An 11,497-nucleotide genomic window follows, 5' to 3' on the forward strand; every position below is an offset into this window, starting at 1 on the left:
ATGTGTATAAGAGACAGATATATATATATACACACACACACACACACACACACATACATATACGTGTGTGTTTGTGTGTGTGTGTTTGTGTGTATATATAAAAATAAAATGCAAGACATTGGTAGCACTGGATGCTTCCATAAGGAATGGTCGGCTGTGCAAGAGATGAGTGATGTTTCACAATATACCTTTTTATGAACTTTGAACCTTAGACCATGTGAATGTGGCCCTTATACACACACACTCACAAAATAAAATGATCCCCAGTGCATTTAAGATTTAAGGATCACAAATGAGGATTATTAAGAACAGGTTTTCAGTGGTGCAGGTCTATTCCCAGCTATCCAGAAGGGAGACTGAAGCAGGAGGATTGCAAATTCAAAGCCGGCCTGTGCAACCTGGCGAGCCCTTGTCTCAAACAAATAAACAAAAAACAACTTTTCAGAATAGGTACTCTGAGAACTGGGGCTAGAAGAGACTAGAAGGGAACAGAGGTCCAAGTGTCTGACGAGAGTGTTTCAGTGACCAGCTGAGAAAAATACACAGAGCTGGGGAAGCACGTGGCTGGCACACACTCACCCGCACGAGGTTGTACCGGCTTAGGGCCCTTTCCTTCAGCTCCTGCACTGTGTCCAGGTACCACAGGAGAAAGATGGGGAACAAGGCTGATTAGAAAATCCAATATAAAAAGCAACATCCCCATGATGTTGGAGAACTGGCTCCTCCTCCGGCAGCCCTCTCCCCTCCTCCTCTCACTCACAGGACCCCTGCAGGTCTTGGGCATTAACCGTGGCCTCGGCAGGCTCAAAGGCTCCTGTGCGCAGGGCATAGTCGGTGCTAAGTGCCATGGTATTTACCCAGTGGCCATGGCCTTGAAGAGTCCGGCACAGCACACCCTAGGGTGGAGAGAGATGGATCAAACACACATATAACCCACTTCCATCTTGGAAGATCAGCCCCAGGAGACCAGCATGGGATACGAACCAGGACCCTGAGACTTCAGCACCCATTCACTATGATCTTAATCAAACCACCCAAGGGCTCAAGTTTCTGTTTATATATGAAATGAGAGGACTGGCCTGTTTCATGGAAGAGAAGTCCACCAGAATAAAAGGGCTCCAGTCAAACAGCTTTGGGATATGGTAGGTTTTAAAAAGCTAACCAGGCTTCCCACAGCAGGACTTTCCAGAGCTAGACTAGGCTACTGGAGGGAAAGGAGGTGCTGGAATCCCCATAATAAAGCAGCACCAACCTCAGAGCCCCTTGTTGCAGCAGCACCCTCCTGACTGGACTCTCAGCACATTCGGGAAACACTGGACTTGCTGAGGCCAAGTGTGCTCCCAGTTCCAGCACTGTGTGCCCCCAAATTTGCCAGAATGGCTTCTGTACCCTCCCAGTTCTTACATCATGGGCCCTCCAGACTTTGATGGTACGGTCCTGGGAAGCAGAGTACAGAAGCCCATCTCCTCCCCACCGGAGACAGGTGACTGACTGCGTGTGCCCGGTAAGGATTCGCTCACAGCGGCCTGCAGTTGTGTCCCAGACCCGCACACTGCCATCCTTGGAGCTGCTGGCCACGTAGCGGCACTCAGGGTTCCTGCCAAGGGGAAGGGAAATGTGCTCTTATTTCTGACCTGGCAATGCCGTTCGGCCCACAGCACCTCCCATTCCCAACTCAAAGGCCACGGACAATCTCCTGATAGCTTCCTGACCCCAAGATCTGGCTGCTCTGCAAGACAGTTCCCAAGCCCAACCATGAGCAGCCTCCCTGCAAGTGGCAGGGTGGGTCTAGATCTAGAGGCCCCACCCCCTGTCAAGCTGTTACTGACGTCCAGATGCCCATCACACCCTTCAGGAAAGTGTCTCTGCATCAAACAGGAAAGGGGGCAGCTTTGATCCTGGCTAAGTTCAGTTAGTGTCACTTACGCATGGAGGGGCTCCCAGCTCAAGCCCGTAATCCACTTGCTGTGGCCGGCAAGGGTCCTGCCCACCTGCTTCCCTGTGCTTGGGTCCCAGAGGAGAATCTGAAGAACAGAAACTCACTGAATAATCCTCTCCAACCTATCCCAAAGGTCTCCTGGTTACCTACTACCCCTACACCTAACCCTTCCTGAAGATCCCAGGACCCTATTCTGAACTGGCCCTAAGTCCTTAGTTTTTGGTTTTTTGTTTTTGTACTGGAAATTTAACCCAGGGGTGCTTTACTACTGAGGTACATCCCCAGCCCTTTTTGTTTTTTGAGGCAAGATCTCACTAAGTTGCTGAGGCTGGCCTTGAACTTGTGATACTTCTGCCTCAGTCTCCCAAAGCTGCTAGGATTACAGGTGTGGACTACCTCACCACACCTGGTGCTTAGTTATCTTGACACCACCTACCTGGCCATTCTTGCAGCCTGAGGCTAGTTTCTTGCCATCTGGGGACCAGGATATGCTAAGGACCCAGTGTCTGTGTCCTAAGAAAGCAAGGGAGAGAGAAAGGAGGGCCCACATCCATCTTCATCCTCAGTGCCTAACAATGCATGGCACATTGCAAGCACTCCTAAACCAACTGCCAAAAAAACGAATGCCAAGAAAAGGGGAGACGAGGATCCTAGGCTGAGGGAGAACTTTCTAATAATTCCTTATGGGACACGTGGTATAAAGGGTTTCCACACACAACATCCCTTTTAATTCTAATACAGGGAGCAAGACAAGAATTATCCTTTTCCAGATGTGAAGACAGAAGCTTAGGCATGCAGCATGACCTGCAACATATAAAATCATCCCAGTATATGCCTAGCATATAACATATAAAAATCATATAAAATCATCCTAGTATATGGTACAGCACTCACTCTCCTAGTGTGGTTCCCAGACTAGCACCATCAGCATCATCTGGAACTTGTTGGAAATGCAAATTCACAGGCCTTACCCCAGATCTACCAAAACAAAAACTCAGCAATCTGTATTTCGACAAGCCCTGGAGGTGATTCTGATGTATGCTAAAGTCTAAGAACAACTATGGCAGAGGTTGGATTTAAGCCAGGCTCTCCTTGCTAAGGGGTAGTCAGCTCCTCTCCACAAGGCCATGTTGATTTTGGTCCAGTCTCTACCTGTTTTAAGTGGCTGGCTAGTCTCAAGGACACAGTCTCTACCGAGGAATAGAGAACCAGATATTGGATGGTAGGGGGTTAGAACTGACTCTGAGCTTCCCCACAAACTAAAAAGAGCTGGGCAATTCAGCCACCTTAAGACCCCAAGTGGCTACATACATACTGACCCTTGCATGTGAAATGTGGTGTCTCTGTGCTGAGATCCCAGAAGCGCACAGTGGTGTCTCCGGAGCCACTGGCCAAGTACCTGGGGAAGAGAAGAGGCCCCTTGACTGTGGCAGTGCACCCCAGATGCTGCACATGGGCATTTCTGTTGCCTATCCAACCATCTGTGAACAAAATCTGGGATAGGACTCCTTCCTCTCCCTGAGGAGGAGAAATATGGCAATGATGCCATTTGGGAGAAGACCCCAGGAGGCCACTTCACCTCCTTCCTGATAGGAAGGACCACAGTGATAACCTGCTCATTCTTTCCCCCTTCTCAGTGCTGGGGTCAAACCCAGGGCATTCAGCGTGCTAGGTGAGCATTCTACTACTGAGCTACATTCCAAGCCCTTTTTAAAATGTTGAGCAGTGTCTCAGTTGCTGAGGCTGGCCGTGAACGTGCAATTTTCCTGCCTCAGCCTCCAACATTGCTAGGATTAAAGGCATGAGCCATTACACCTGGCTGTAACTAGCTTTGGAAGCTTTTCATATCCTCAGAGGGCTCTGAGAAGAAATGAATCCCAGTTTCATGGGAAATAAATGAATTCAGAAAGGTGAAGTGACTCATTCAAGTCACACAGCTCAGAAGGGATGAACCTAAAGCTCCCATGCTCTGACATCAAGTCCATGAAAGACTCTTCCAAGGCAGGTATCCTTAGCCCTTGGAAAACAGACCTCAATAGGGAAGTCCCTTTCTTGCAAACTGGGTGCACAGCTCAAGTCTATGGTAGGCAACATCAATCTTAACTCTGGGGCACTCTCCCCACCCCAGTTAGAGACGGCATCCCCAGACCCCAACCACAATTCTACAGCTATCCTTACTTTCCTGTGGGGCTAAAGGCCACAGAAATGACTGCTTCACTGTGGCCCTCCAAGGAGCTGGTGCAGCGGGTCACGGCTCGGACCCTGAAGATGGCCTGTGGCTGGTAGATGATGTCTAGGATCTTCTCTGTCTCGACTGCCTGGGACTCCAGTGTCTTCCCCAGCGAGGAGGTGATTTCAGCATCATGGACAAAGAAAGCCAGGGGCAGGGGATCCTCCTGCAAAACAATGGTGAAGGGCAACTCTACTATGCAGGACATACAGGGTCCACCTCTGCCCTGGACACTCCCCAGTAAGCGGTGGGAGGTAAGGTTGCCTTCTTTACAGCCACTCTGCTTGGGATACCCCTATCAGTCCCCATATGGCAGGATGTTTTAATCCTTGAAGAGCAATCTTAGGACGTTCACATCATCTGCATATCACAACTACCCTGGGAAACAGACATTACTATCCCCACTTGATGGATTAAAAAAATAGGCTCAGAGGAACTAAATAATTAGTTCAATGTCCTATTGCTAATGACTAATTCAGGTTATCTGGTGTTCTGCAAAAAGAACAGCAAGATTCAGGGTTAGGGTCACCACATAGCATTATTTGGTATCTTCCAAACCATCCCACTAGTCTATACCTGTGTAAGAAGCATCTGAAAAGCGGATTTAAAATGCGGACTGTTTGCCTGGTCTGGTTTAGTAAGTGGGGTAGGGGCCAAGAGCTGCATTTTTAGGCACTACCCCTCCCCAGCAGAGAGCAGCACTTCATAAACACTGATTGAAAGGTTAAGAACACTGGTTTTGAGTCTGTCAGACTTGCATTCCAATTCCATATCTATCACCTGAGGATATTAATATGTCCCTTCTTAAGGGACTGTGACATGGAATCAAGGAGATTTGGCACCCAACGCGTTCAAAATGCGGCCTCTGCGCAGGTGAACACGATGTGAAAGGGGTAAAGCGCTTTCACACGGATCCCACCTTCTGCCCTCACTGGGAGGCGGGTGGGGACTCCGCAAGGCAGGCCACCCACTGTTGGTTAGCGGAGGGGCCCCTGAACCCCAGATCCTCGATCTCCTGGTCCTCCACTGGGCCCACCCTGGGGAGGAGAAGCCGGGCCGCTCACCTGAGCCAGCAGCGCGTTGCACACCAGCTGCAGCTTGTCGGGAGTGATGTCCACGGGCACGTCGAACGGGGAGCCCAGCAGCTGCCCGCCCTCATCCTGGAACTGCACTAGCAGCCGCTGCACATCGGGCGCCGCCGTCTCGTCCTGCGCGAACAAGCGGGGTGTCGGTGAGCTTCGCAGCCCGATCGCTGGCCCCGGCTTTGCCTCCCACCGGCCTCGGGGACCCCGCCCGGCGCCGAGCACCGACGCCCGCCCCACCTCTGAGCACACCCCACCACCACTGCGGCCGCCATCCTGCGTCCCCACGTGGAGGAGAAAGATTCCGGCAGGGACAGAGCGCCGCCGCCGTGCCGCGCGTGGCCGCCGACGGCCACAGCGCCCTCTCGGGTTCGGAGGAGAAGAGTCGGGCCGTCCCTAGCCGGGACTCTGGACTTCCTCTGATCAACAGCCTTTCCATATTTGTCCCCGCGGTGCCTTCCTGGGTATAGTCATCCTTTTTAGACTCTTCGCGACAGGGATTCTTGCCCTATTTTATAAATGAGCAAACCGAGGAGTTGGGAAGTTAGAGACTTACCTCCAAATAACAGAGACAGAAAACGGCAGAGACTGAGTGGGCTGAGTTCCAGTCAGCGCACCTGGCAGGGGTGGCTTACAGAGTCAGAAACTATTATTCTTTTTAAAAATGGGTGGAGTCAATTAATATTTGATGAGCACAAAAGCAAATAATCTCAGCTGGACATGATGGTGCAAACCTATAATTCCAACTACTTGAAAGGCTGAGGCAGGAGGATGACAGTTTGGGGCTAGCCTTGGGCACTTAGCTAGATCCAGACTCGAAATAAAAAATAAAAAGGGCTGGGATGTAGCTCAGTGGTGGAGTGACCTGCCTCGCACACCATGAGGCCCTGAGTTTGATCTCCAGCACTGTAAAGAATTGGGGGTGGGGTGGGGGCGCAAACCATCTGCAGTTACCAGCGTTGTACAGCAATAATAATAATAGTAATGATAGCACTGTGTCAGGCATTGTTCAAAGTGCTTTATATACTTAACTCATTTAATCTTCACAACAGCCCTTTCCTCTCACATTTCTGATGAGGAGCCCAAGCAAAGAGTAATGAACATGAACTCTCTTATTGGTCACTTGGGATCTTCTCCAGCTTCTCTCCTGTCCATGACCCCTCTGGCAGTCTCAAACTCCTAAGTCACTTCTGCCTCACTTACAACATTATTCCCTCCAGCCACCCTGCCACACTGAGTAACACACCTGCACTTCTCTTTCTTTTTTTGGTACTGAGGATTGAACCCCTGAACACTTTACCCCTACCCATAGCCCAGCCTGTTGCTATAGTTTATTTATAGACAGGGTCTTGCTGATTTGCTCAGGTTCTCTCTAAGTTGCTGAGGCTGGCATTGAACCTTCGATCCTGCTGTCTCATTCTTCTGAGCTGCTGGGATTATAGGAATCCACCACTGCTGACTATTGCTTCCTGTGTGGACTACCACCACAGCCTCTGGACCTGCCTCCCCGTCTCTATCCCCTTCCTGCTGCAGCCAGGGCCATCTTTCAAACCAAAAACTGCTCTATTACTGACTTTTCATCCAAAACCTTTCAATGTTCCCCTTACATGCGAGAATGAACCACACTCCTTATGGCCCACACAGCCTCACTGTCTCAGCCACCCCTCTCTAAGATCAGAGCCTTCTGTCTTGTTTCTGAACTTGTCCAAGGCATGGCTCTTCCTGCATTAGTGCTCTTGTACTTGCAGGTTTTCATTTTTCCTGTCTGGGAATATTATGGACAGAATTGTGTTCTTTGAAATGCATGTGTCAAAAAACATACGCCCTCTAGGGAGGAAATAAAGTTTAAGTGAGGTCATAAGGGCAGGGCCCGAGTCTGATTGAACTGGTGCCTTTATAAGAAAAAGAAGGGAGTCCAGAACATGCACTCTGCCCCCCATCCCTGGTCTCTCCACCTCTCCAACTATACCTCATTCTGAGGACACGGAAGCACTAAGGAGCCCAAGAAGCAGAGGAGAGAGGCCTCACCAGAGTCCGACCCAGATGGCACCTTGATCTTAGGCTTCTCAAGCCCAGAGCTGTGAGAAAATCAATGTCTGCTGTTTGGGCCTCCCAGATGGTGGTATTCTGTTATAGCCATCTGAGCAGACTAATACAGGCTGCTGAGACAGTTCCTCATTCTTCAGGTCTGGCCTTAAATATTCATTCATTTATCCATCCAGCAATTGTATTGAGCAAGTATTCTCTGCCAGACCTTGCTCTTAAAACTCTACATGCATTAAACTAATTTATCACTTATTCAGGAAAACCTTCTCTGAAACAACATCATAGTTCCTTGTTTTGCATTTTTATTTTATTTATTTATTTGGTACCAGGCTTTGGGTGCTTAACCACTGAGCCGCATCCCCAGCCCTTTTAATGTTTTATTTTAAAACAGGGTCTTGCTAAGTTGCTCAAAGCCTTGCTAAGTTGCTGAGGCTGGCTTTGAACTTGTGATCCTCCTACCTCATCCTCCTAAGCTGCTGGGATTATAGGTGTGAGCCACCAAACCTGGCCTGTTTTGCATTTTGAAAACATCTTAGTATTCCTCACATTTAGAAATCACAGATCTAGCTGGACATGGTGGGATCCTCCTAACAACTCAGGAGGCTGAGGCAGAAGGATCACAAGTTTGAGGCCAGCCTCAGCAATTTAGCAAGACCCTGTCTCAAAATAAAATGAAAAATTAAAAAGGCTAGGGATGTTTAGTGGTAGAGTACCCCTGGGTTAATCCCCAGTACCAATAAATAAATAAATGGAAAGAAATCACAGTTCCATGGAATTACTTCATTAATTAATTTAATAAATACCACTGGGCACTTACTATGTTCCACAAATTGTTATATACACTGGGAATATGTAAGTGAATAAGTGGAACAAATCCTTGCCTTGTGAGTGTTCTCTGCTTCCCTTACCTTTCACAGTTCCTGGCACATAGGAAATGCTTGTAGAATAAATTACTGATCAGGATTTGAATTTAGGGTTCCTTAGCCCTAAAATCATAAAACCAAAGTTCTCTGCTAATGGCAAGCTCCCTATCGTATTACCTCATTGTTTGCCCCACAAAGGGGATCCAGGGTTTAGGATAACAAGAAGACAGGGGATTCATCCATCCATTCATTCATTCGTTCATTCAACAAATACATGTGAAGGCGGGCACAGTGGCACACACCTCTACTTGGGAGGCTGAGGCAGGAGGATCACTGGAGCCCAGGAGTTCAAAGCCAACCTGAGCAACACAGTGAGACTCCTTATCACAACAAAAACAAAACCAAGGACAAAACCAAAATCAGAGCCTGGGGACATAGCTCGTTGGTAGAGTGCTTGCCTCGAATGCACAAGGCCCTGGGTTTGATTCCCACCACCACCAAAATAAATAAATAAATAAACAAACAAACAAACAAATAAATAATAATAATAAAATAAAATCAACTATGGATTGGGGTTTAGCAGGGAAGTAGATCCTGTCCAAGGCACACTTAGCTGTGTCTAAGTGTCCAAGGTCACAGGATGAGGAGCAGGATCTGAATTGGGTGACTCTACCTACCCTTTTTCTTCAGTGTCTTTTGGGCAAGTTGGAAAATATATGGGAGGTGGGGGTGGAATAGGGGTGCGAGAACACAGCCTGGCATACAATGCCATTCTCCCATGCAGAGAATGTGACTCTGCCTGTCTCTCTGGTTGGGTGGGGGGTTTGCAATCTTTTTGAGCTGCTGTCCTTTCCCTCCAGAAGCGAGCACTCAGCCCCAGTTTGGGGGCTTTGGAGGGCAGAAAGATTCTCAGTCCAAGTGGGAACATCTAAGTAAATTTGCCTTGGCAGCCCTTCCCGAGTGAAGGAATAACAGTTGCGCCCCAGGATCTCCCCCTCTGCGGTGGTGGATGCAGCTTATTCCCAGAAGCCTGCTTCTGCTGAGGAGCCTCCTCTTGTCCTGGGAGGGTTCCCTGTGACCTGGGCTGAGGGAGTCATAGTTCTTGGTCTCAGGGAATTTGCATTCTGACCCACCCCTGGCCCTTGATTTCAGTCTGATGGGGAAGAAACAGAGCCCTCAGGGAGCTCCCAATCTGACCAGAGAGGTTGGCTGAATGTGTTCCCAGGACATAGTGGAGGGACGGGTAGAAAACATTCACACCCAAACAGCCACCCACGCACACTACACCTGGCTGGTAGGTCAGGCTCCTCTTTCTGCAAAGCAAGGACATTTCAACAGGTGAACGCAGGAGAGCCAGGTGGAGGTGCTGCAATAAGTACAAGTGGAAGAGGAAAAGGAACTTTCCTCCAGTCTGTCCTCCCCCTCCCGCCAGAAAGGCATTTCTGGAAGTCTCCAGTTGGTCAGGGACCTGGGCAGCTGCTCTGTGTCCACGTCCATCAGCCCCTCAGCTGTCACTCTGCTCCCAAAATAGCAATGGCGGTGGTGGAGAGGGGGAGGTTGTTTATCTGGGAAGGAGGTGGAGATGGGGCATTACGGCTGTGCCTGGGGAGGGGGTCTGCTGGGGGGTTCCCGTCCCTTCTGGATCTTTCTCTCGCTCTTTGTGGTACGAGTGTCTGAGGCTCCCAGGACTGCCCCTGAGCCTGGTGCTCAAGGGGCAGAGGACAGTCAGCACCTCCACGTGGTCATGACTGTCCAGTCCAGGGAGGGGGAGGACCCTGAGTATCAATGACAGACTCCAGGGACACCTGCCCCTGTGTCCAAATATGGTCTCGAGCCACTGGCTGGAGTGATAAAGTCTCCTGGGTCAGGGCTGGGAGGGGCAGACCGAGGCTGTTGGCCGAGGTGGGCAGAACTCCAGAGCAGCATCCCAGGAGCAAGCGACCTGCTGAGAGGGTGAGCTGCCCGGGAGACTCTAGGGAGAGGGTGCTGGGAACCCTCAGGCCTGCTGGCAGATGATGGTGTAGGCCTTTAGCACTTGGCTTCACCCAACTGGGCTGAGAGGCACCGGGACTCAGATACCCTCTCAAGGGGTCAGGCTCTGAGCAAATGTTATAATGTCCTTCAGGGGTGATTATTTTGGGGCTGCTCGGGTAGGTCCCTTCCATGCAGAATGCCCGCCCTCCACCCTGGTGGTGACCTGGGGCCCTGGACCTCAGGCCAAGAGCCCTGCCCTGGGTCTGGAGTGAGGGGCTGACCAGATAGAGCTGCCCCTGTCCAGACAGATGGCCGAGGTGGAAGCGGCACAGCTGAAGGAGGAGGGGAACCGGCACTTCCAGTGCCAGGACTACAAGGCGGCGACGAAGAGCTACAGCCAGGCCCTGAAGCTGACCAAGGACAAGTCGCTGCTGGCCACGCTCTATCGGAATCGGGCAGCCTGTGGCCTGAAGATGGTCTGTGCAGAGTCTGGGGTGGGAGCTGGGCTGGGGGGTCTTGGGGCTGAGAGGCAGGGCTGGGAGATAGTCCCTTTCCTGATAGGAATTGGCCATCTCACCTGGACACCGTGGGGTGGAGAAGGGTGCCTCTAACTGCCCAACCCAATTCTCTGGAGAGAGACTTTCACCCAATTCACTATCAGCCTAACGCCAGGGGCTTTTCAGATGCAATTTCATGGCGACTTGAGAACAGCCCTCTGAGGTAGCTGTTGCTATCGTCTCCACGTTGCAGACATGAAACTCAGGGCTCAGGGGGCTTCATGAATTTGTCCTAGCTCTCCCAGGTGGTCAAAGAGCTCAGATTCAAATTCGAGTTTGCCTGATGCCAAAGCCCGTCCACTTTCCCCATGCCTGGGGCTGCCCAGCAAAACTTCCCTTCTGTCTCTGTCAGGACACTCTCTGGTGGTCTTTGTTTTGGGCCCCCATCAATTGTCTCCTTCCCCTCCCCCATTTCTCAGGAGAGCTACGTCCAAGCAGCTTCAGATGCCTCAAGAGGTGAGTCCCCCTACCCCTGACTCTGGCTCTCTCAGCATGGTCTGTACTGGGTTTTGATTTGGTTACGGTTTTTTCTTTTTCTTTTTTTTTCCTTGAAGAAACAGTGATAGTCTAGAGTGAGTTCAGAAGTGATAGAACTAGTCAGGCATGGTTGCGCACGTCTGCTTGGGAGGCCGAGGCAAGAGGATTACGAGTTCAAAGCCAGCCTCAGCAACGGTGAGGTGCTAAGCAACTCAGGGAGACCCTGTCTCTAAATAAGATTCAAAACAGGGCTGGGGATGTGGCTCAGTGGTCGAATGCCCCTGAGTTCATTCCCTGGTATCAAAAAAAAAAAAAAAAATGAAAGAAAG

General features: G+C 50.3%; 2 protein-coding genes across 9 annotated transcripts in view; one reads left to right on the top strand and one right to left on the bottom strand.

Annotated features, from left to right (window-relative positions):
* Nle1 (notchless homolog 1) overlaps positions 1-9,657 on the bottom strand; it is a 14,740-nt gene extending 5,083 nt beyond the window's left edge. The window contains exons 1-10 of one of the 8 annotated variants that reach the window (XM_048794952.1): positions 9,448-9,657; positions 5,509-5,759; positions 5,234-5,377; positions 4,118-4,335; positions 3,259-3,338; positions 2,376-2,452; positions 1,927-2,024; positions 1,405-1,597; positions 761-896; positions 580-626 (exon numbers count right to left, since the gene is read on the bottom strand). In XM_048794952.1, coding sequence (XP_048650909.1) covers positions 580-626; positions 761-896; positions 1,405-1,597; positions 1,927-2,024; positions 2,376-2,452; positions 3,259-3,338; positions 4,118-4,335; positions 5,234-5,377; positions 5,509-5,526 — 1,011 coding nt within the window. In that variant the 5' untranslated portion in view covers positions 5,527-5,759; positions 9,448-9,657. Of the gene's footprint in view, positions 1-579; positions 627-760; positions 897-1,404; positions 1,598-1,926; positions 2,025-2,375; positions 2,453-3,258; positions 3,339-4,117; positions 4,336-5,233; positions 5,378-5,508; positions 5,760-9,447 lie in introns of those variants that run through there. The other 7 variants (XM_015501208.2, XM_048794960.1, XM_048794976.1 and 4 more) reach the window with 7 other exon arrangements.
* Unc45b (unc-45 myosin chaperone B) overlaps positions 1-11,497 on the top strand; it is a 24,982-nt gene that overhangs the window by 8,399 nt on the left and 5,086 nt on the right. The window contains exons 2-4 of the mRNA XM_015501212.2: positions 10,046-10,113; positions 10,439-10,610; positions 11,111-11,147. Of these exons, the coding sequence (XP_015356698.1) occupies positions 10,443-10,610; positions 11,111-11,147 (205 nt within the window). The 5' untranslated portion in view covers positions 10,046-10,113; positions 10,439-10,442. The remainder of the gene's footprint in view (positions 1-10,045; positions 10,114-10,438; positions 10,611-11,110; positions 11,148-11,497) is intronic.

The sequence above is a fragment of the Marmota marmota genome, unplaced genomic scaffold, assembly GCF_001458135.2.
Source record: "Marmota marmota marmota unplaced genomic scaffold, marMar, whole genome shotgun sequence".
Taxonomy (NCBI): Eukaryota; Metazoa; Chordata; class Mammalia; order Rodentia; family Sciuridae; genus Marmota; species Marmota marmota.